Here is a 26495-nt window from a genome sequence, read left to right on the forward strand (position 1 = left end):
AAACATATGACCATAATAATTCTAGCTTATCACATCAAAGGTGACATAACATCACATCACCTCGTGAGTATAAACACGGTACATGCAAACACGTCTATCAAAATCAACACATCACTGCGGGTAAATTATTGGTTCAAGCACAGCAAGGCAAACTGTCAGCAAATGCAAAACAAACTGTCATGTGTTATCAGGTTAAGTTCAATTAGAGGCGACACTGCTGTAACTGATGCTTTTTGTTAATACCCAGGATTTAAATAGCTGGTAATTGGCTGGTGACTCAAGCAAAGGACAACACGATTGGCTGATATCTGCCTTTACAGTGGCAGCTCACTGTCAAGTTTTATTCTCCCGTATTGCATAATTAGAGCACAGCGTTCCAAACTAAACAATAAAGTCTGTAAGCAAGCTGTTCAGCTCAGACATTGACATCCACTCGGACGATGTGCTGAGGGTTCAAGGTAAAGCATAATGTGCGAAGGGATGCGTGTGTGTCGCAGATTTGAAGCGATATCCAATATGTCTTAAGCAACAGAACATTAGACATTGAGCATTAAACATTAGAATCTACCTGGATTAGCACTGAAGACATTTTTGATCAAAAATCCCAGACAGTTTGAACTATTTCCATCTGTATAGCTATCTTCTGTAAAATTTCTAGCAGGTAATGAGTGAGTGGTTACAGCAGTGTGTGCGGCTAAGTATTTTCTAGTCTATGGGTTGTAGTGAGTGTCCATGGACGATGAACTGAACTGGACTGAAAGCAGTCACACAGCAGCCGTGTGTGTGCACACAGTGTGTGTGTGTGTGTGTAGGATTCAACAGCCTGACTAACCTTGTAATTTCTGTTACATCCAAAACATTGTGCTGGGGATGAAACAGCATTATTCAATATGAGCTGTTGAGTCTATAGTAAATTCGGTATTCTTCATTTTTTCATAGATTTAACACTATTAATTTTGCACAGATATTATTTGCACTATATAACACTATATATAATGTAATGCGATGCATTCAATAGCCACACTTACACAAATTGATCAGGTATAGTGATCAGGGATAGTGAGCAGATATAGTGATCAGGTATAGTGATCAGGGATAGTGATCAGGTATATTGATCAGCTATAGTGATCAGGGATAGTGATCAGGTATATTGATCAGCTATAGTGATCAGGGATAGTGATCAGGTAATTTGATAAAGTGATCAATTATAGTGATCAGGTATAGTATCAGGGATAGTGATCATTTATAGCGATCAGGGATCGGGATCAGGTAAATTGATAAAGTAATCAGATATAGTGATCAGGTATAGTGATCAGGTATAGTGATCAGGCAAAGTTTCAGGTAAATGGATATAGTGATCAGGTATAGTGATCAGGTATAGTGACCAGGTAAAGTATCAGGTAATCAAGTATACAGTGATCAGATATAGTGATCAGGGATAGTGAGCAGATATAGTGATCAGGTAATTTGATAAAGTGATCAGTTATAGTGATCAGGTATAGTATCAGGTAAAGTATCAGGTAAACTGATATAGTGATCAGATATAGTGATCAGCTATAGTGATCAGGGATAGTGATCAGGGATCGGGATCAGGTAAATTGATAAAGTAATCAGATATAGTGATCAGGTATAGTGATCAGGTATAGTGAACAGGCAAAGTTTCAGGTAAATGGATATAGTGATCAGGTATAGTGATCAGGTATAGTGACCAGGTAAAGTATCAGGTAATCAAGTATACAGTGATCAGATATAGTGATCAGGGATAGTGAGCAGATATAGTGATCAGGTAATTTGATAAAGTGATCAGTTATAGTGATCAGGTATAGTATCAGGTAAAGTATCAGGTAAACTGATATAGTGATCAGATATAGTGATCAGCTATAGTGATCAGGGATAGTGATCAGGGATCGGGATCAGGTAAATTGATACAGTGATCAGATATAGTGATCAGGTATAGTGATCAGGTATAGTGACCAGGTAAAGTATCAGGTAAATTGATACAGTGATCAGATGTAGTGATCAGGGATAGTGATCAGGTAAATTGATAAAGTGATCAGATATAGTGATCAAGTATAGTGATCAGGTATAGTGATCAGGTAAATTGATAACGTGATCAGATATAGTGATCAGGTAAAGTATCAGGCAAAGTATCAGGTAAACTGCTAAAGTGATCAGATATAGTGATCAGGTATAGTGATCAGGTAAAGTATCAGGTAAACTGATAAAGTGATCAGGTATAGTGATCAGGAATAGTGATCAGGGATAGTGACCAGGTAAAGTATCAGGTAAACTGATACAGTCATCAGGTATAGTGATCAGGGATAGTGACCAGGTAAAGTATCAGGTAAATTGATATAGTGGTCAGATATAGCGATCAGCTATAGTGATCAGGGATACTGATCATGTAAATTGATAAAGTGATCAGATATATTGATCAGGTATAGTGATAAGGTAAACTGATAAAGTGATCAGGTACAGTGATCAGGTATAGTGATCAGGGATAGTGACCAGGTAAAGTATCAGGTAAACTGATAAAGTGATCAGGTATAGTGATCATGTATAGTGATCTGGTATAGTGATCAGGGAAAGTATCAGGTAAACTGATAATGTGATCAGATATAGTGATCAGGAATAGTGACCAGGTAAAGTATCAGGTAAATTGATATAGTGGTCAGATATAGCGATCAGCTATAGTGATCAGGGATACTGATCATGTAAATTGATAAAGTGATCAGATATATTGATCAGGTATAGTGATAAGGTAAACTGATAAAGTGATCAGGTACAGTGATCGGGTATAGTGATTAGGGATAGTGACCAGGTAAAGTATCAGGTAAATTGATATAGTGATCAGATATAGTAATCAAGTACAGTGATCAGGTAGTGATCAGGGATAGTGACCAGGTAAAGTATGAGGAAAATTGATATAGTGATCAGATATAGTGATCTGTTATAGTGATCAGGTATGATAGCTGTACAGATCCCTAGTGGACCTATAAGCATGCTCACTGACAGCAGCATCCTCTCGCATTATCTATTACGCATGGCCAAGTATAAAGCGTGGCTTAAGCAAATCCATTTGTTTTAGTTTCCCAAAAGTCTGCTTAGCAAATTGACTGCTCAAGACAAGGGGGGAAAAGAATTCCATCATTCACTAGGTCAAAATCTCATTTTTATTCACTGAGGAGTTCCATAACAAGTATTCATAAAATCTGAGTGGAAGGATGGACTGCTATTTAGTTTAACTTTACTTTCTTTGTTTTGGTCTATACACTGTTCTAAACAAATGTTCTATTTAGATATGGTTTAAACACATAAGAGAGCATGGCCAATGGCGTTTGATCTAGGCTGTGTTCTAGGCTGTTCCTTTTTGCTCTCATACGCCACTGTGCTTTTAAACAAAGCATACTCAATGGACTCGCAAAATATTGCCCAAATTCTTTTAGTGATTAATTATGTTCACTGTATTGAGCAAGTCTTACAAATGTCATATTCTATATTATTCTACTTACTTCTATAAAGCATGCAATGTGGAGCAGGAGCCTCACATTGCATGAATGCTTTTCACTTCTGGAAACCATTAAATCAAACAGTTTGAATATTTGCTAGAATGATGATGATTTTTTTAACAATTATTTGCAGATGGCAAAACAGTTACATGTTAATAGTGTGCATTCCATGTGCTCATAGGGAAGGTGTGGCATTCATGGACAAACAGTGCCAACAGAAGGACGGTTAGGAGATGAGAAACACACATATATGCTGTACGTCACCGTTATTTTTCTTTATCCATGAAAAACAACATTCCAAATGGAGAATCTCACAAATCACAAATGCACACAGTCCATTTATCGAGGCACATGCCTGTTTTTTTAATGACAACAAGTAATGATGTAGTTGCATGCTGAGACACGTTGCAACTACTGCTTTGCTCAACCACTGAACAAAGTCCCCAAAACACACTTCACACACGCAGGCAGGCGCCAAATCATGCGACGAACGGTGTGGATGTCGTCCTTACCCCCGGAGCCCCACGCTGGGTTGGCGTTACCATTTCTCATACCTCGGCTGCGGCGGCGGCTGCGGTTGGGGTCGGTGTAGAAGGTGAGCTGTGGCTCGCCATCTGTCTCAGGCCCAGAATCCCCATCCGGGTTCAGGAAAGCTGAACCCGCTGCGGAGTTCACACACAAAACCCATCATCAATGGATAAAAAAACAAAAAACCCTTTGAACTTGCAGAGACCTTGATTAAATTTGAAAAGATGCCTGATTAGGGTTCTGCACTTTGCTGAGAGACTCCACATTCTGAATAAATATGAACAAATTAAACAGACCAAAAGCTCAATATTCGCTTGACCTTATCCAAATTTCAAATCTATTAACACTTCTTAGAAATAGAAATCAACATTAGTCAAAAAGCAAGACAAAAGGCAAGAAACCCTGCATATTCTGTAATGAATAACTGGCTCAAATATAAAAGGGATAAACTATTTTTCCTCAGCCTGATGCACACAACAGTGAGAGTTTTTATACTGAGGACACTAAGACTCATCCTATTTACCTGTTATTTTTTGTCTTTGATTATTAGTAAGTGGGAAGAGCTAGAAAGCCACAAAGTACTGCAAAAACCACTTGATGCCTTCTTTACCAACATGCATGCAAATAAACAGGAAAAAGGAAACATAGCTGAATCATAATCGAAATTCCCAATCAGGTGGCAGGATCATCACTGCATCTGAGGTAAATCCACATTATCCCCATGCTGACTGACAGTACTTGTTATTGTGGCTAAGCTGTGCATCAGGATGTAGATATGACACATCACCCTGTGTACTGGACATGTTGAGTGTTCTACCTCCACCACATGGACTATACAGAGTCAGAGGTATCGCAGGACTGTGGTTTCCTAACAAAGGTACTGGAGTACCCGTGTCCAGCACATTTAACTTTTTCACACTTTAACTAAAGAAGGGCTGTTACCACACACACCACACACACCCATACCCACACAGATGCGGTGGCGTTTGCCCAACGAAATATGTATTTGATCCCCTGTCAATCAGCAAGATTTCTGGCTCCCAGGTGTCTTTTATACAGGTAATGTGCTGAGATAAGGAACAGTCTCTGAAAGGAAGTTCTCCTAATCTCAGCTTGTTACCTGTATAAAAGACACCTGTCCACAGAAGCAATCAATCAATCAAATTCCAAACTCTCCACCATGGCCAAGACCGAAGAGCTGCCTGAGGATGTCAGGGACAAGATTGTAGACCTACAAGTGGCTGGAATAAACTACAAGACCACATCCCCAAGCAGCTTGGTGAGAAGATGACAATGTTGGTGCGATTATTTGCAAATGGAAGAAACACAAACTAACTGTCCATCTCCATTGCTCTGGGGCTCCATGCAAGATCTCACCTCAATTCAATGATCATGAGAACAGTGAGGAATCAGCCCAGAACTAGGGATCAAATCATTTTTTCCCCTCACTGTATGTGTGAGTAGCTTCAGGTGACATTCCACAATCAGAAAGGGAAAAAATATCATCTGATTTGGACTGTGGCATGATTGTTGGTGCCAGACAGGCTGGTTTGAGTTTTTCTATAGCTGTCGCTATCCTCAGATTTTTACACATAATAGTCTCTAGAGGTTGCTCAGAATGGTGTAAAAAAGAAAAACAACAAAAAAAAATCAAGTAACCACAGTTTTGTGAGTGGAAAGGCCATGTTAATGAGAGAGATCAGAGGAAAATAGACAGATTGGTTCGCCAACAGGAAGGATACACTAACAGGGTGATACTGCCGAAAATATTCATTCATTCATTCATTCATTCATTCATTCATTCATTCATTCATTTTCTACCGCTTATCTGAACTGCCTCAGGTCACGGGGAGCCTGTGCATATCTCAGGTGTCATTGGGCATCAAGGCAGGATACACCCTGGACGGAGTGCCAATCCATCACAGGGCACACACACTCTCTCATTCACTCACACACTCACACACTACAGACAATTTTCCAGAGATGCCAATCAACCTACCATGCATGTCTTTGGACCGGGGGAGGAAACCGGAGTACCCGGAGGAAACCCACCGAGGCACGGGGAGAACATGCAAACTCCACACACACAAGGCGGAGGCGGGAATCGAACCCCCAACCCTGGAGGTGTGAGGCGAACGTGCTAACCACTAAACCATCGTGCCCCCTTACTGCCAAAAATATGAGAATATTTAATTTCTCCATTTTATCCATTTCCAGTTCAGTTTGGAAATGTTTTGTGATATCCATTTCAGGTGACTAATGTGGAAGGAATTGCATCCATAACTTTGCATCATAACGTTGCATAAGTCACATTTGGTCACTCGATCAATAATGGGAAGCTGCATCAATCACATTTGGTGCTGAACGGTTATTTATTTTTAATCGATCTGTTGGTCTGCTCTACAAACAAAACGACCATAACCTTTACACCTCAAGGCAATGTGATCAGACACTTACTGTACATTCGCATTCGGAACCCTGGTTGTTCCACCGTTTTAACTAGACACATGAATTTTTTGATATATAAAATATGAAACTGCGCTCATTAATCTTTTTGAACCGCTCTGATATAATCATGGAACAGGCAAACGCGAGTGACTGCTGTGGGGGATACACTGTCCAACTAGCAGAAAAGGCTTGTTTATGGGTCTCGATACTTGTGCTAGTACTCAATACTCCACTCGATATGATATCTTCTCAAGTGGTAGGAAAAGGTTGTGCTGTGCTTCCTGTCTTTGTTTGTATTTGTCACCTGCACATTGTATAATAAACATCAGCGATACTGATATTGTAACTCTCAGGTCTTTACTCATCATCTCAGGACACACAGAACACTACAACCGTACGGACCATTGAGCTTCATTGTCTCATTGTTCTTCTTGGAGACAAAACTTTTAAGAGATGTTAAGGCTAAGTAGGAATTGTCTTGTTGGACCTTTATGTTCCTTTATTTTCGTTTTCATACAAGGCTTTTGGTAGACGTCCTTATCCAGAGCGATGTATAAAAGAGATTTGAAGTCTTGAAGTAACAAAGAATAAATCAATACTTCTTCACTAGGAAACATACTGAGGATACGATGAAACTAAAATCTTTGTGTTTGTTTATATATGAAGAAGCTAAAAGGAATTTTGTATATATTTTGCATATTTTCAAAATCTTTGGGCTTTTCTTCCAATGTCTGTCTGTCTGTCTGTCTGTCTCTCTGCTGTCTGTCCTTCTGTCCGTCCATCTGTCTGTCTATTGCAAAAACCACCTGATCAGTCAAAAGAGACAGTGAGGAACATGCTGAGGTCATGATTCTGGTCCAGCTGTAAAGGTAACAAGTTACAATTTGGATTCCTCTTAAAATGTATGTTTAATCTAGTTAAAACGAAAATAAACAAAACCTTATTAGCAGCAGGAATGTTGTCCGAACAGCAGGTTTTCACTGGATTTCCGTTGGCATGAAAAGCTTAAATGACCTGAATCTTTACATGTATTATTCTGCGTTTTGTTTCCAGAAGTAAACCTGGCAGCTTTTGTGGTTTAGATGCCCTTGAAAGAATATGGAAATCTGAGTGCAGGAGAACCTCTTCAGAATTTCATGTACTGTAGATGAAAAATTCAACGTTGCGCCTTGGATTTTTTGAGCTGCCATACAATTTTAACCGTGTCTTATCTCAGTGGGTAAACACATGCAGAGGAAATGCCTGAAGGAAATAACTACATGGTTCCTCAAGGCACTATAGCGTAGTGCTCCAGAGACTATTCACCCTGGACACAAATGAAAAAAATGCTTGTGCTATGCATGGCATGGAACAAAGGCATGGCACGGGATTGGCATAAAAATTGTGCTGTCTTTCTTTCAGCATATGGTTTAGTTGTTTCATATGTCATTCTTTCAAACTAACCATGGGTTTCAAAACAAAATATGGCATCTGCATAAGGCAGGAATTGAGGACTGATATTTTAATATGATATTAAAATATAATATTCTTCTGCTACTGGAGACGTGAGGAGGTTGTAGGGAGTCGAGGCACGTGAAGGTGAATAATGCTTTTTCATCCAAGCCAGATGCATTTTATGTTATAAAAGAATTAGTAAAGGGTTGTGGGCAAACAAATCTCTAAAAGACAGAAGTAAAGACTTCTCTCTCATTGAAAGCAGCGGTCTGTCGTGTCTGATTTCACACTGCTGACCAGATCTACACAGCATATGCGCCATGTACATGAAGTCTTAGGAGCAAAACAAAAGGTGGAGACTTCAAAAGCACTTTTGCACGTCACTCTGGATAAAGGTGTTTGCCAAATACTGTAAATGTAAATGTAAAATGTCAAAATAAAACAATATAAAGAAAGCCAGGGAAGATGTAGTAACATATAGCTAGACCTTTAGACTTTCAACAGACGTTCTGTTCTTTATAGTAGCTTTTATTGGCCAAAAACTGAACAAGAGTGCTGTTGACTGACAGGTAAAGCAACAGAGCAAAGTTTGGTTTTTACAGCATCATGTTTAGGGGCATGAAAATCTTAAGTCAATGTCTGTACAAAAAAAGACAGGCGTGCAACCACAAATCGTTCATTTAGTCTAAACTGAGAACTTCACTGCAATTGGAAAATCCACTATTTGTTTAATCCTCATAAACTCTCACCGTTACAGTTCTAAACCTGACAGCATCCTTCTTCAATGATGGAAGCAGATAGTCACAACGGTTGTCATAACACGTCACACACGTCGCCCAAAAAGCCTGTAGAATCCATCCAACTTTGTGTGCCATATGCATCAGATGTTCAGCCAACAGTTATTATGGTGTGATGTCTGAAGCTGAGACGTTACAGACTACAGATGTTATTATGCTGTGCCTAGGTTTAAAGTTTGCCTAAGAAGTTCCTGCTTCCTGTTTTCCTCCTACCTGTTGTTTACTCTTATTTTGTAGGTGTAATTTTATCTATGTTCCTCTGTGTCCATTGCAAAGCGTTTGTAATGAGAATGTGCTTTGCTCATGTCCAGGTTTTATTTCTAGTTCTCTACTTTCTTCCAGTGTTGACCTCTCCCTGTGTTTTGGATTGAGGATGTCTTGTAGTGAAATTTCTTTATTTCTCTCTCTGCCTTGGGCTCCTCTAAGGATCAACCATGTCAGGGATGAACATCAATAAAGAAACGTTGGACACATTCCCTACCACCGATTCACATTTCGTACAGAATCTGTCTTTTCTCAAGGTCCAATACAGTATATGCTAGAGATGAAGCAGCAATCTTTTGACAAACTAGGATTAATGAAGTCAATTATACAGGATTATTATTATGTTCTTATACAGGATTATTGCTTATACAATAGCCTATGCAAACACAAGCTTCTCTGGCTGCACTGTACCAGAATATCACTCTTAGAAATGTACATGTGTAAAGTAGGCTATGCAACTTGGACAAGAAATATGTCTTAACACACGATGCAAAAAAAAGTACACCTGTTTCCTGATAATGGAAAATATCACAATATGTCTCTCTGGCACACACACACACACACACACACACACACACACACACACACACACACACACACACACACACACACACACACACACACACACACACACACACACACACACACACACACACACACACTTCCACAATTAAACAGGGGCCAAAAGGTGCAATGCTTCATGGACAGGAATAAAAGATGAGCTTGTTAAAATATTCAAAGCCCAGAATCGGTGCACCCGCAGCATCCTGATCTGCTGGTTCAGGTGCAGAAAGCGAGTCATTATCAGACCTCTAGAATCTGAATGTCATGATGTAAAGGCTGATGATCTAAAGCGTAATCATCTACAGTAGCAGCAACGCTGAGAATACACAGAGCTTATTCAGCGCTAAGTGAAGTGTGTACAGTGAGAAGAACACTTCTGTGCACATCAGTATTCAGAGCACAGACCTGCAGATTTCTCAGCAAACTCGACAGACTTTCCTGAAACCAAAACTGTCTCGTAGCCATTCTGACCTTTGACTGAAACACATTTTTCTTGTGTGATATCGGTTCCGTTCATAAAGACCTAATCACAGCATCCTGTAAAGTCCACAAAAGGATCTGTACAGATATCCTCTAAACTGGAGACATATCCAAAGATCACATTTTTTTATGCTTAGACATGTTGACTTCAGAATAACACTAACACTTAGTGTCACACTTACACTTCAACATTCTTCTTCTTCTTCTTCTTCTTCTTCTTCTTATTATTATTATTATTATTATTATTATTATTATTATTATTATTATTATTAAGTAAAGAGCAACTCAAAAGTGTGATAAAATAGTTTTTGATTCAGTTCAACCTTTATGAGCTCTTTTGCCAAAACAATAAAAGTAATAAAAAAAGAGAACATTTCATGGCTTATCTACTCGAGTGCTATTTTATAAACACATGATGCAGATACAAGGCATTTTATTCAAAGGAATTAAATTACAAAAATTATGATTTGCAGTCATTAATGTAATCTTTCATCTGGGAATACTCAAGCAGAAATAGACAGATAAATAGATCAGAGATAGATAGATAGATAGATAGATAGATAGATAGATAGATAGATAGATAGATAGATAGATAGATAGATAGATAGATAGATAGATAGATAGATAGATAGACATGTAAAAATAGATAGATAGATAGATAGATAGATAGATAGATAGATAGATAGATAGATAGATAGATAGATAGATAGATAGATAGATAGATAGACATATGTAAAAATAGATAGATAGATAGATAGATAGATAGATAGATAGATAGATAGATAGATAGATAGATAGATAGATAGATAGATAGATAGATAGACAGACAGATAGATGGACAGACATACATAAAGATTGATAGATTTGTTGTGTATGCTTTATTTACATATTTTTCTGTTAGTTAATGTAACTGTTGGATGGAATTGTGTTTTGTTTAGGTGGAAATGGTCTTTGTAGTTCTCATAGCTGAGCTTCTTCCTGTTTTTTTCTGCTAAGCTGTAGGTCTAGATACAGTCAGGCTTTGTTTGCTTAAGAAAAAAATGTTTGAAGGGGTTAATGTTAATGTTATGCTCATGTGTGTGTTTAGACGAGTCTCGTAGGACAATTCAGTACTGTGCAAGTGACCCGGCACACACAATACATACAGGATATTCTACATGAGCATCAGATCATTGAAGACAAGGAGAAAAAAAACCCTGTACTGGAAAACGCCCACATCTGCCATCAAACTTCATTTCATTACATTCTTCACGTTTCCTATAAAAGTGAGCAGTTATTATCTGTGTAACGTAGAGAGAGCAGGTTAGCTGCACTAGCCAGGAAACACACAGAAATACTAGTATGGTGAAAACGGTTTGTCCACTAAAGCAGATTAGTTACTGAGCTAAAAATAAAAAAGAAAAAGGAAAAAAACAAATGGATCAAAAAAAAAAAAATGCATCAAATATGATTTGAGTAAATGTGAGGTTAGACCCAGACCTCGTCAGACAATTGGTAAAGTCGCATTTTTTGTTCTGCTCCAGTCCTCAGCAGCTGACCTGTGTAATCAAGCTCTGCAGAAGTGTGATTACAGCTCTGGTATTGTACGAGAATAAAGACGGACGGATTCGGGGTCTTCGGGGGTTGTTTGGAATGTCTCAGGAGTACATGGGGAAAAAAATGTAGGAATATTGACGAGCTGAGGTCTTAAACTAGTGCACATCATACAATACAAGACCGGTGCAGCTTGATTGTAATTGTAAATACACACACACACACACACACACACACACACACACACACACACACACACACACACACACACACATACAGTATATATTATAGACATGCATGAACAGGAAAAAAAAAATAAACATAAAAAAAAAACAAAAAACCTTTGGTCTATAATGTATGCAAATGAATTTGAAACAAAGGCTACTAAATGAAATTTTGATGATTAAAGATGTGCATAGAATTCATCTAATATAGAGAGACACCATATAGAAAATAATCAAAAGGAAATCCAAAGCTCGCTAGGAGGATTATGAGAGAAAAAATCACACTTTCGAGGGCTTTGTCCCAAACACTAGGAGTCATGACTAGTTATTAAAATTAGCCTCTGAGATGTAGCCTAGCTGAGGGAATGCGTGTCCTGTTGAGCGTTGTTTATTAACCCTTCCTGCACACTACCGTATGTCAGGATTAGCGAGGTGTTGTGTTCATTTACGGGAGAATAAATGATCGAATAGCAGTTGACTCAGAATCTTTCTTACTAGAAATATAAGATTTTTTTATCTTTCAAATGATTCTTTATGTATTGTTACATACTGATGTATCTTTTCCTAATGATCCTTCACAATTTTAGCATGCACTAGCATTTGGGATACACCCAAGAAGTGAGAATGGCAGCTGGGGGTGTCAGCGGGCATGTTTTTAAGCAAGCGTCTGCAGGCGAGGCTGACCACTCACCGCGCGTGTTGCTGGACAGACGCGTGCGCTGGTTGGTGGAGGTGTGTGGGAGGAGCGTGTTTTGCTGATGATTGCTGTCAACGGTACTGGTTGCTATGATGTTATCCTTGTACTTGCTCATCAGGGACAGTTTTGTATTGTCATTCCCTGATGGCAAAGAGGTCAAAAGGTTAATGTTAGGCAAAGACAGAGATAGAAAGAAAGGTTGATAGCACATAACACTGACCACTCTTAGCAAAAGGTCAATATCAGGCAGAAAATAGAAAAACACAATGAAGAGACAGATACTGTAGGTGGGTAGCACATAACACCCAGCCGCAGGCAATGATGTTCACAAGAGGAGCTTGTCTAACTTTCACTGAGCTCTTCTCACTAGTGACAGGTACTCCTTTTTCTACGATGGTATTTTTTGTGAAGTAGGTCAGAGAAATTGTGTAGGAGTTTCGTTCTTAAGAATAATGCCTAGACCACACTAGAAGATAATCAGAAGATAATACTTTCTCACTATGCCCATCCTGACCACTACTGGCCTTAAGCATTCATTTCCTCAGATTATTCTCTAGTATACAGTATAACGTGTAAAATCCAAACGTATCCTACCTGTTCTGCTGAGAATACACAGAGCTTATTCAGCGCTAAGTGAGATCCCGGATTTCAAATTGTAATTGTAAAATTGTACATTTCAAACATTTCAATATGTATTTAGTTAGTCAACAGTTAGTTAGTTAAACTGTAGAAGGGAATTATGTGACTGCAGTTGTTGCTTGTGAAAATGCGGCCTTGATGTTGTGTGTAAAAGGTTCATAACCAACAACAGCCAAGCTGCACTGCAGAACATTCAGCTACATATAACTTAATCTGAAGTCATATTTTCTCATAAGAAACTCACGACAATTTTGTGTCTCTCAGGATGAAGATAGCTTTTATTTTCCAGTTTTTATGCTCATTTTTATCTCATGGAGTTTTTCCATGCCAACGTCACCTCTGGCTTGCTCATTAGAGATAAATATTCATTTAAATTTGAAACAAAGGTGAATTTTTATATTTATTTAAAGCTGCTTTGGGACAATGTCCATTGTTAAAGCTGTGATGCAAATCTAATTGAAATAAAATTAATAAAAAAATATAACTGCTGGGGACCGTGTAGCATTTGATTCTCTTATTTTTTTCCAGCCAAAAAAAAAAAAACCCAAAACAAAACAGTTAAACATTAAAAATTAAACTGAACCCATCAGAAATGACTTAGTAGATATGAGCTTCAATCATTCTGCATTCTGTAACAGTGCTATATGGGCATGTCTCCTGGTAATAAACAGGCACTACAACAAAGAAAACTGACACTGAAGGGCTTTTTGAACTACTCAAATTAGCATGGCAACAAAAATTACTCCTCTCGAGCACAGTCTACTGGGAGTATTCACATAATTCCAGGCAAATATCAACATCATTTCACACTCATTCGGCGCTGATGTCTCCGATGCTGTGCGTCCGATGAACCTGGATGACCTCCTGGGTCACTAACTTGAATCATGAGCCTCTTTTTGCCTTTAATGATGTGTAACATGGGCCCTTTGGTGCTGTAGGGTCCCATAAACAATACAATGGCTATCATGAATAATTTACTTAATATCTAACTACTTCCATCCACTTAAGCTTTATATGCTACAACATTTACTGGCAATTGTGGAGTGTTTTATTTATTTATTTATTTATTTATTTATTTATTTATTTATTTATTTATTTTTAAGTAGAGCTATAACATATATCTAATGGCAGTACAATTTGTTGTACTAATAAACAGAGTGTCGTCCACTGTCTCGGCTCAGTTTGCGGGTTTTGATGGCCAGACAGTTGCTGAGCAGTAAAGAGACCAATGTAATATACTTAGATCAGCTGACCGAGCAGCCATGTCTTAAGGTTAGAGCTCAGTTTAAGTAGACTCTAAAAAATAATTGATTGAGCCTACTTTAAAATATATACCCTGAGGTTTCTTTTGCTTGGATCCCGATTTAATAGTACTAATGTCAGAATAAAATACCCAGATTGTGTTACTCTACAAAAGAAAAGCAAATGAAAGACCTAGGCCTACGTCCATGGCTTGAAGGAACAATAGCCCATTTTTTATTTCATCCTTGTACAATAACCTAAGCAGCACATGATCAAACCATAGTATGGCTGAGAAAAAAAATAGAAAAACAATTTGGTGGTCCTCTTGTCAATCATTTTATTCACTCCGCAAAGGTGCTTCACTCCTGAAATCATCAAGCACCCTGAATAAAACTAAATGTACTAAAACCAGAAGTTTTTAACATAGAGTAAACCTTTTATAGAATTCATGATCGAATTATTGAGGGTACCCATGGAGGGGTACACAAAGGCAGGCCCATTGATAAGCTGGATTTTCTGTGTTTATAGTGTAAGGAGTTTAATACAAAGGAAGAAAGAGAGCAAAGGCATATTGTGAGCATCTTCATAAGTCACTGAGTGTTACTAGTGTCATTTGGCTGTCATACAGATGAATGTGCTTTAGAGCAATGTTACATTATAATACAAATTGTTTGTTAATTGCTTGATAGTCAAACACTTGATCCCAGCAGAAGGAGATTTGTGTACATGTGTGTAAATGGGAGGCAAGCTCAGGGAGTATATAGGGGGAAACGTCTTGTCACCAAAATATGTCTTAAAATATTCTTCAAACATTGATGAAAAACACCAAAATTCCCAACACATCTGCTGGATACGATGTAAATCCCATATACACTCAAGAACCCCCTGTTCAGAGCCAGACTTATGACTAAGGCCTAAAAATAAGTACTACGCCACTCGAGAGTTATTGGGAATACTTTAGGAATTTTCTCCTAACTGCCAGAAAAATGCTGGTGCAAGCTGTTTGTGGGACAACATTTTGTAACGTGGGTTGTGCTGCATGCGGCACAAATTAATCTCACAGCTGCAAGTGCATACAGTACATTTAGAAAGAATTCGAGGCTATGCGTCCCAAACCACAAGATACATGTGGTGTAATGACACACGATTTAGTAAGCAGTGTGCAGTTTGGAGTGCACGTAAAAAAAAATCAATAAAAATGTTTAAGCTTCCATCAGCTGGTTAACTCTTAATGTTACTACCTGATCCAGCAGCATTGCCCGTGCACTGTGAACCTGCAAGAGCCCAGCACCCACAAAATGAACTACTCACCCAACAATAGCTAGCTAATCTCTGCTTGAAGGTGAACAGTTGCCCTAATCTATTAATGCACTGCTTGCACAGATCCACAGATTAGATGTAAGGGCCTTCCTTGTGGCACTGCACATCTTTAGGACTATGAGACTTAGCTTATCCACTGAGTCTAGCTAGCTTTTACAATACTGTGTAACGAATCCAATTATATTTCCAGGCTAGTTCCTATTTGCCAATCTAAAAGGTTGGTAAGAAACATATAATGCTAATACCACAGCTACAGCTCTCAAATGATGTTCTAAACACATAGATTAGGACAGAAGAGGAAGTGAATTGCTTATATAACTCATTTCCTACCGTTAGTTATTACCGGTTATCATGTGTTCTCGAGTTCAACAACTGGGTTAGAAATATAAACCCAAACACGGCAAGAAAAACAAATCTATCACGTACTAGCCTCCTACCGCATTAGAGAACAAATCAATACTTTAACTGTACAACATGAACAAAGCTCAAACTTTTTATTGAATCCTATTTTCCCAAGCAGTAAGCAACAGTAAGAAAAAATTCATCCAGGCAAAATCCTCTGACTTGCTACATATCCCCCCTTTTTTTTAAAACTACTTTTAGCTCACAAGAAAATTGCAAATTTCCCATCAATGTGAAAATAACTATCATCACATCAAATGCATTTTCGATCTATGAGCTGAAAATGAAGTATTTAGATGTCTCCTGTTTCACAATAACTGTCATTTTCAGTATAAAACACTGTTTGAGTAGATATAAGGAGGCTAAAAGGCTAGATAGTTAATAGGTTTCGCAATCGCACATAACCAAGAGGAGAACTGATATAGATTGCTGTACACAGAAGGTGTCTCTGAAAAGATGTTAATATATCTTGAAGTAACAGAAATATCAGTGCTGGAGCTACTTAAACTGAGCTGTCATTTAATCATGGCCACATTTTCTTTCGAACAGTGTTTAACAAAATCATAGTTGTCATTTGTTTTGTGTGAGAAGGATGTGATTTCATGTATTTCATCTGGTATCTGGTGTTCAGAGTAAACTGATGTCAGGTCAGTGCAATAAATAAAACCTTTGCTTTGTGGCCTTTTAAAAGATGTAAAACAATGTAATAATACATATGTACAAACATAGATAACTGAGGAGAAGAATGTTTATGCTTTAAAAGGACTTTAAAAGGAGAAGGTCTTGCACAGGGTTTTCTAGCTCTTCCCAATAAGTTTTATGTATACGGATATCTTATAGGATTGAAATACAATAAACAGTAACATTGGGGTTTGAGCCTAGAACGCACCGGGGGTGAGATCCATGCTGGCCTTGTCATTACAGCCGTGAAGCGAATCGAGTGTGCGTGTCACCTGGCTGGCGTAGTCCTCACCGCCGTTCATGCACTCACGCTGCAGGTGCTGGCGCAGCTCACCAATGTCATACTCATAGCCATCGAGGATGGGCGTCTCACGGATACTGAGGGTGCCGCTGGCGTTGGCACCCTGGCACCGGGAGTTCCTCAAGCTCTCACGCGCTTGCCCACCCAGCAGCACAGATGGGATGTAGTGAATCTCGTTAGCTGCCTCAGCGCTCGCGCTCTTCTGAGGCTGAGGCACACGACGCCTCTTACACCAGCGCTTCCGTGTGTACAGGATCAGCACCAAGCACAAGATGGAAAGCAGCAGAGCAATCATCCCACCCTGCAAAAAGGGACAGAGAGATAGACCGGATAGCGACAGAAGGAGACGAAGATATAGACAGGGAGAGGGAGAGGCCATTGACAGTGGGGGAAAGAAAGTAAGAAAATGGCAGAGGTGAGTGAGAGGTAGTGTGTGGGAGTAGATATGAAAGAGTAGGAGAGAAATGACAGGAGATAAAATTGGAGGAGTGAGCAAAAGAAGATGTGAGGCAAAAGGACAGGGAGAAGAGAAAGCGAGAAAAAGGGAGACGGAGGGACAGGGAATGGGGAAATAAAGGAAAAATTCAAAATGAGTAGGTAGGAGGTACAGCAGGTAGGATGAGGAGTGAGAAGAGTGACATGAAGACAGAGCAGAGGAGAGAGACGGAAGGGATGAATTTAACGAGAGTACAGAACAAAGCCAGGAGAAACAAACAAAAACGATAACAATGACAATAAAAGCCACACAAAATAGAAAACGAGAGCGAGTTAGACAGTGCAATGAAGGGGAGAGAGAGAAAGAGAGAAAATGAGAGATCAGAAAGAGTGAGAAGAATAAGAAAAATGGAGTAAGTAAGTGAGAAATGCTAAGCTTAGGAAAAGCTGACAGGCGAATAAAACACCTAAATAAATCCATAATCTGATATCCAGTGGCACTTTAGATAGGGAAAGGCAGGAATTAGGGACGCCATGTTAGACCCTAATTCAAACAATGGAGGATAGCTGAGCCTAAAGAGAAGCCCGTTAATCTCGGTTCCACGGACCTAGAACTGTACGCTCAATTTGCATAAGTTGTTTGCATACTTACCTGGTCAAGGGCGATGATGAATGGCACTTTAATGAAGGTCACTCGTGTTGCATTTGCATGCACATGGAAAAAAAAATCTTGTAACTACCATAATTTATTTTGTTTTGTTTAAAATTCCTTAATGCTTTCAAAGTCATTAAGCTAGTTTCCTGTTTGTGCACGATACAAAGTTAAGTACATTGGGGGGACTCAAGAAAAAGACGACTAATATAATGATGGAAACACATATTTTTGTGACTATGTGTAGCTAACGTTCATTGTGGGCTCTTGAGAACGGCCAGTAAAATCAGGCCACTCACCTCAGACCTCAGCACTGCAAGTCATTTTGCTAGCTAGAAAGACACCATGCTATCTTTCTGTCCAGCATTACTTGGATGGAACTATTCCCTCCTGGAGATATGTGGGTGGTTTATTACATTTCCACATGTCAACAGCATATTGATCTTGAGTTACATTCATGAAGCGTAATTCTTTTTCTTCCTAACACGTGCAGTATAACTGTCTGAAGCATTGCTGCTGTCAGCTACTGAATATAGATTCATCTAAACACGAACGTGCATTGACAGGATCAACAACTCATCACACAGTCGTGCCTTAAACTGCATACGATGTGCTCACCTTAACCTTATGAGTTATCCACAACTGGTATACAAGAATTGTGTTAATAATATGTTGCTGTTGTCTTTTTTTTGTTCTGCATGAGCATGTATGACTGGGTCATAAACACTTGGCTGACATGATGGCTTCTGGATAGATATTACATTATAATTAATAATAAAAGTCCTCTACTGTGGGTATAAATCTTATTTCTGGAACCCCGTACACAAGCACCATCTTCATTTCTAGCTCCATCTTCTTCATATGAACCTGTGAAGCTGCCAACACAAGCACTGATTGTAGCCATCAAGGCCATGTACATGCAACACTGGTAATTTAATACAGAATACGAAGCACTGAAACTCTGCGCACATTGGAAATAGGTACAGTAAAACTTTCTTATGCAGATATCTGTAATTCAACTTCATCAGATTAAAAAGTTCCTCCTACAGTACAGTATGTAGCAGTGATTACATACCATAAAGGATACAGGAAAGAAAATACATCCCAACCCAGTAGGGCTGAGTAGTAGGAGTGCCTTGAGCCTATGCTTAAAGCAATGCCTGTTTTAGAGCTTTTTGTACATTATAAGCAGTTGGTTTATGCACGTAAAGCCTTATAAAACAAAACAATGTGGGTTTCCATTACCGTGGCACTGTACATCGGTGTAATGAACCTTCTGCAGACAAGTATTTGAAGTGCAATTCCAGTTATCAGCATTTGCACTGAAGTAAAGCACACTCGCCACATGCCGTGACACTATCTACAGTAATTAATATCAGAATATAGCAAACAACACCTTTTCTAAAAAGGCCTACACTAGAATAATCTTTACTTTGGTGATAAGTAGTGTTGTTACACAAAAGATAAAGTTAAAAATGGCCCCTTCATTAATAGATTCCATTGTAAAGTAAGTAATAATGCATAAGTAATATGCAGTATAATGTAACTCGTGAATATTTGTATTTGTACTAGATGGATTTTAATATCTACTTTTTTTATGTTTAAGCATTTTTATTTGTAAAATAAATAAACACATAAATTAAAGGTACACTTAAATAAAATTATTCTTTATTGGGCTTAACAAAAAAATGTAATAGAACTAAATGCTTAAAAATAAAAAAAGTAGGTATTAAAATCCATCTAGTACAAATACAAATCAAAAAATAATAACAAAAATTGACAGATGGCTCGATAAGGAAATATATGTTAGTTGCAGCCTTACAACAGTGTCCGCTTACAGCCCCAGAGTCAACAGCTAATCAGTTTTCTCTAATTTAATTTCCTTCCAATCTGCCAGTGTGCATTATCCAAATGAGCAGCTTACAAGTTTATGGTGGAGAAAATTAGGTAACACTATACACAGGAGTTACAGGAGACTTAAAATTAGAGGAGACAGGACAGGGCTTTATGAAGGAGCCCTATTAAAGTCAAACAAAACATCAGATGCTAGCAGTGTCAGACTATAATCCAATTAGCAACGATCTACACCAACCTGTAATCTGTTTGGTGGAAAGCCAGGACACTGCATATCAACAAAGTCACTGATACATAACAACATAATGACAACACAAAAACTGTTAGTGCAAGAATCATGACCTCATGCCCATGTTCATTATTCTGATTAATGGGGTTAGGGGTTCGATTCCTGTGTAGGGTTTCTTCTGGGGATTCTGGTTTCCTCCCCAGCCCAAAGACTGCACTGTAGGCTGACTTGTGTCTCTACATTGTCTGTAGTGTGTGAGGTTGTGCCGTGTGATGGTTTGGTGTCCCCCACCAAGTGCCCTGTGTCACCTGGGATAAATTCCCCGTGACCCTATGTAGGAGAAGCAGTACAGAAAATAGAAGCATTTGATGGCCTGCTTTCCAAAACCAACAAAAAAGGTTATTACTGCTAATATGTATCATGCCATATGTATTATATATATATATATCTTATAAATATATAAATATAAATATATATATATATATATATATATATATATATATATATATATCTTATAAATATATAAATATAAATATATAAGTATCATATATCATATATAAGTAAATAATAATAAATAAATTATATATATTGTTGTGGAACAATCTTGTGTCAAGATGAATCTTATTAGAACTATTTTGCTAGCTATTTGTTTGGGCCAATCAGTCCAAGTTGCTGTGTTGCTCTTTTCATGGTCAGAGACCATGCATAAGATGATATTTTCCTGACTCGAGTATAACCTTCACCATACGTTTTGAAGATGTCTTGAAACCCAATTTTGGTCAAAACCTAATTATTCATGATGTAAATTATTTGGCATAATCACTATAGACTACATACACTGTGATATCAGTGTTTTTCCCCATACCACCTACTACAGAATATTGAGATTTGCTGAATGATAAATCAAATTGATATCTCTAATTTCTGAATGATTTATCCTTAAGTAGAATCAGTTGAGTAAATGTTTGTATTAGATTTGGATAATGCATTTTTTGCTTTTGGTAAAGGTACTGTGCAACATCTTCCTCTGATCTGATTACCGGCATTATAATTAATGCATGTAACCAGAGGAAATAGGTTTTCCATGCCTGGGTGAGCCTAGCCATAAAACAAGGCATTATAACCACTTAAACTCTAAGTGCCTGCTACAGACGAGAGCCTATAGAGCAAAGGAAAAGCACCACTAGGTCACGATCCAAATGTCTGGCTTGATGCATTTCCTGAAATGTTTCACTCTTTGATTCAAGCTGTACTGTATATTTGGAAAGTAAACTGGGCTAGACTCAGATCATTAATAGGTTCTCGCTAAATCCACAGTCTGCTGTGATCTCAACATGGTGATATACTGTTATAATGTTTATCTATAAAAACGGCTTCCATTTGAATTTGGTTCTGCTCAAGGTTTCTTCCTAATTCTATCTAAGGGAGTTTTTTCCTTCTTACAGCCACCGCAAATTTGTTGATTAGGGATAAATAGAGATACAGAGGGGCAAGTCGTGGCCTAATGGTTATAGAGTTTGACTCCTAACCTTGAGGTTGTGAGTTCGGGTCTCGGGCCGGCAATACCACGACTGAGGTGCCCTTGAGCAAGGCACCGAACCCCCCCAACTGTTCCCTGGGTGCCACAGCATAAATGGCTGCCCACTGCTCTGGGTGTGTGTGTGTGTTCACTGCTGTGTGTGTGTGTTCACTGCTGTGTGTGTGCACTTTGGATGGGTTAAATGCAGAGAACGATTTCTGAGTATGGGTCACCATACTTGACATGGCGCGACGTAAATGAAGTGACGTGACATACAGTTGTATGTCACGTCACTTCATTTACGTCACGTCATTTACATTCAAATAAACGTACACAAATATTTATGTTCTGTAAAGCTGATTTGAGACACCTTCCTTTGTTAAAAGCTCTATATAAATAAAATTGAACTAATTGAATTCAAAACCATTTTCTGCATTGTAAATGATACATATCTTTTACGATAAAGATCCTTACCGTTTTCTAACTCAAAAGGTACGGTGACACGCTCTTAAAATCAGAGAGACTAGGATTCTGATCTTTTCAGATCTAACATTCAAGTGCCGGAGAATGGATTTACAGCAAGCTCCCTTTGCGTAGGTGTAATTTATTAATGACCTGAAAATACAAGCGTTCTCAGATTAATTATAAAGACACAAATAGGGTTCCTCCAACTTTTCTACCATGAGCAACATCAGCTCCAGTAGTAATGTCCATTTTACAGGCAAAGATATTTTAATGACATGACTATATTAAACATCATTTCTTAAAAATTAAAAGTCTTTATTTCTGGAACAGAATATTGGCACAATAAAGAGGCTGCTGTCCTTACATGAAGTCCATATGTGGGTTCACACATAAAGAAGAGTGAAGAGCACAGCAGGTGGTAGATCTCTGAGACGTCAGTGTTTTGGATTCAGACACGATCTGTTCTACAGTCAGAACTGTTACAATGGTTGTGGTTGTACAATATGACGATAAAAAGTGCTGTTGTAATGCAATGCTGGGATCTCCATTTTACGCTCATCGCACTTTTATTATTTTACTGCTTGTAGAGTAACTGCTTGTTTACTCAGAATAGCCTCGTGTATAGCTGACAAGCACTGCTAGACAACAGTTACAGCAGCACAGGCGGCATATTAAACAACTTTCGGTTCCCTCAGGAAATCGCCAGGACAGCGTGGACTGCTGATCCAGCTGTTCCTGGCATAGAGATCCCAGTGTCGGTGCAAAGACTGTAAACAAAGGCAGTGAAAGCAAGGTGGAATTAGAGCTAGGCTACACGGCTAAACCCATATCGACCAGCTCTTTTAAGCAGTCGTACTTAAGCTTTCTTTCAAAAGTCTGGGCTCTGGTAAACAAACCAGAGGAAGTACGCCTGAGGATAACACTGCGTATACATGTTATGGAATGCAATGTCATGATATTTACAGAAGATTAACAGCAACATTCCTTGCAGCACCATTTGAGCTAGACGGTGGCAGTGTCTTCATGGCAGACAGAAGAGCAGTGAGAAAAGCAGTGGACTTTGGTAAGAGCAAAAGCTGAGGTCTGTGCATGTTAACAAATTATAGTGCATATAACAGAAAGTTACTGGTCTACTAATTAAAAGTATTTAAAATAGAAAATGCAGTCCTTTCTATTTGCTCAGAGATGTTTTCTGCCATTCTTGTAACTAAAGGTTTCATAACTCCATATGGCAAGTAGCTATGCAAGAATGCCACACAGCAAGTGTTGTATAAAGTACTAGAAAGCAATACTTGAGTAAAAGTACAAGTATCATACTAGAAAAAGACTTTGGTAGAAGTGAAAGTCACCTTTTAGAATATTACTCAAGTAAAAGTCTTAAAATATCTGATATTTACTGTACTTAAGTATCAAAAGTATTTTTCTGATATTTAATGTACTTAAGTATTTAAGTATTTGAAGTAAAAGGAAAAAGTAAAATCTCAGTGATTTTCGGTAGGCATAAGACCAGGGGTGGTTTTAGGATTTCATCTTTAGGGGGTTTAGCCCTCAGTGAGAATTTAAAACAAGAAGAGTTTTATATTATATATTATATGACTACATAGTAAGCCAAAAGTTATGGTATTATTAAATGGCAAAAGTCTTGAATCAAATCAGTTCATGTATGTGTGCATTCTCTACAAACAGTGTGTCCAATGAATGCAGTCATTAATAAACAAATATTCACAAGACAAAGACCAAATCAATAAATGTTATTTTTATTTAGTATTGAATGGATTGTTTGCATTAAAATTTTGTTTGTGCTACAACTCTGGTAATAAGAATAGTGACATTTCACTGCTTTTGGTTGCCGTCATGCCTTGAGCTCTGACTGCGCGTGCACGCTGCGCGTACCTGTGCTTGTCTGTAGAGCGCGCGGACGTGCGTAATACAATGTAGGAGCAGTGATTCGCCAAACCTCCCTTATTGCAGTCGCACACATTTCTTCTGTTTTTATCTTGTAGTAACGAGTAACAAAGATGCTTAGTTGAAATATAACGGAGTAAAAGTATACATTTTATCTAGGAAATGTAGTGGAGTAAAAGTGAAAGTATATATACATAAATTTAAATAGTGAAGTAATGTACAGATACGTGAAATTTCTACTTAAGTACAGTAATGAAGCATTTGTACTCTGGTACATTACAACACTGCACACAGCTACAGACAAGCAATAGTTTACACATCCAGATGGAGCTTTTATTGTCGCTGGAGATTTCAAAGGCACCATTATGAGACTGTACTTCCAAAATGCACCTAGAATGTCTCCTTAATACAATTGATCATGTTTACATGAACCTTGCTGAGGTGTACGAAAACCATTCCCCTTCCCCATTTGGGTCAGTCTGATCCAGCCACATTCATATCACTTATCAAACACATTTTACGTGTTTCACGTGTTTGATGAAATCCAAAGTTTCTTTACTTCAACACCAGTTTCAATATACTGTACTGACTGGAGTACGTTTGCCTCATAGACCACCTTGGTTCTCCTGAATCATATAAACACTGCACCATTGAGAGCATCCTGTCTAACTGTGTCACAGGGTGATAAGGCAGCTCTGTGGTTTCTGAAAGCAAAGTCCTGCTGTAAAACATCCAACACATCAACGGTATCCAACTCCCAGCCATTGACCACAGTAGATCTCAAAATACAGTAGAGCATGCAGCAGTAGCGGGGTCTCGTTCCATCCCAGTCACAAACTGTTCAAGCTCCTTTCTGGACATGGGACACATGAACATTCATAGAAGGACCAGCAAGCTCAGGGCCAGCATCACCCCCACAACAATAACCCTGCTGAACTTAATACAACACTACACTCATCTTGCAATTCTATTCTACTGTATATTATGAATAAACTCTATATAAGTGCACATTCTTAGCATATATATACTGGGTTATTTTAAGATATCTGTATATACACTGTAAATTATCCATGGGTAATACACCCATTATATAAAATGTACATATTGTTCATTTTAATTCAATTACATATATTGATGACATAAAATTACAACAGTATGGCAAATCCTGTACGCCAAAATATCATATCTATATACTTATTAGAGGCATTATATTATATAATTAATATTGCTATCTATTGGCAGCTATTTCACATATTCATAGTCCGTAGTCTTGTTGTTTCTTCACTGTGTGTATGTGCAAATTCAGCCATAACATTTAAAAACACCTGCCTAAAACAGGGTCTTTACCTTGATAGCATGCAAGGAGGATCTACACAATATTAGGCGTGTGGTTTTAGTGATTACGGCTTAAGTCTGACTCAGCCATGTCATAGTATGCTACTGCGAGGTATATCATTAATTGTGAAGACTCTGCAGCACCATAATACGTAAACCATAGTTTACCCCATGTGCAGTTCCACCAAGTGAGACCTGATGTCAAAACGAGCTAATGCTAATGTTCATTTACCAAATTACTGAACCTCGCTCAATAAAAAAAATTAGGAAATAAGAATTCAAATATTTTAAGCCATCTCAGTTTAGGTTCTTTAGAAATATTAAGCAGGCTACTCAGAAAAAGCAGTAGCCTATTCTGTAATACATTCAGTAGCTACTTAAATAAACTTGTGAAAATTAGCTGAAAACTAGCTTGTGATTTTAAAATGCTACATACAGTTAAAAACAATCATTCTTACAGCATTCCCATTATTTTTTACATGATAAACAGTCACAATTTGGTTTCAAGTTTTCTGTTCCACCATCAAAGTTCAGTAGTTCAGTAGTTCTCAGTTAAACAGCAGAATGAATGGGGCAAATCTGCTTATTTCTTTTGTCATTATTTCCTTATTTAGAATAACTGTCTCACAAATTTGATGACATCTTATGCACTATACACCAGGGCTGTCAAGTGTCACGCATTGAGAGTGACAGTCACGCATTTTGGTCTTTTGTCACGCTCTCCTGCCACACATTGTATTTCTATTTATCATATATTTAATAAGCCGCAGCGCACAAAACGTATCACTCCGCACCGCTGTCTCTATGGAACCGAGCAGGAATCAAGCGTGTCTCAGTTCTTAGTCGAGCCTGACACTTATCAGCCAATCAAAAAAGAGGTACACAAATAGCCAATCAGAAAATAGCACTATCTGGGTACGATTTAACGCAACAACCAATGAAAAAAAAACATTCATTAGAGGGGTATTTTCGATGGTCAGTTTGAACAAAACCTCAACACGACACAGAGATGTCACGCTTGCCTGTCTTCAGAACTTG

At 38.2% G+C, this 26495-nt stretch overlaps 1 protein-coding gene across 5 annotated transcripts in view; it reads right to left on the reverse strand.

The window, feature by feature from the left end:
- astn1 (astrotactin 1) overlaps positions 1-26495 on the reverse strand; it is a 223503-nt gene that overhangs the window by 140006 nt on the left and 57002 nt on the right. Inside the window, exons 3-5 of one of the 5 annotated variants that reach the window (XM_027132844.2) lie at positions 16971-17364; positions 12473-12619; positions 4064-4171 (exon numbers count right to left, since the gene is read on the reverse strand). In XM_027132844.2, coding sequence (XP_026988645.1) covers positions 4064-4171; positions 12473-12619; positions 16971-17364 — 649 coding nt within the window. Of the gene's footprint in view, positions 1-4021; positions 4172-12472; positions 12620-16970; positions 17365-26495 lie in introns of all 5 variants that reach the window. The other 4 variants (XM_047818320.1, XM_047818340.1, XM_047818332.1 and 1 more) reach the window with 4 other exon arrangements.

Source organism: Tachysurus fulvidraco, chromosome 1 (genome assembly GCF_022655615.1).
Source record: "Tachysurus fulvidraco isolate hzauxx_2018 chromosome 1, HZAU_PFXX_2.0, whole genome shotgun sequence".
NCBI lineage: Eukaryota > Metazoa > Chordata > Actinopteri > Siluriformes > Bagridae > Tachysurus > Tachysurus fulvidraco.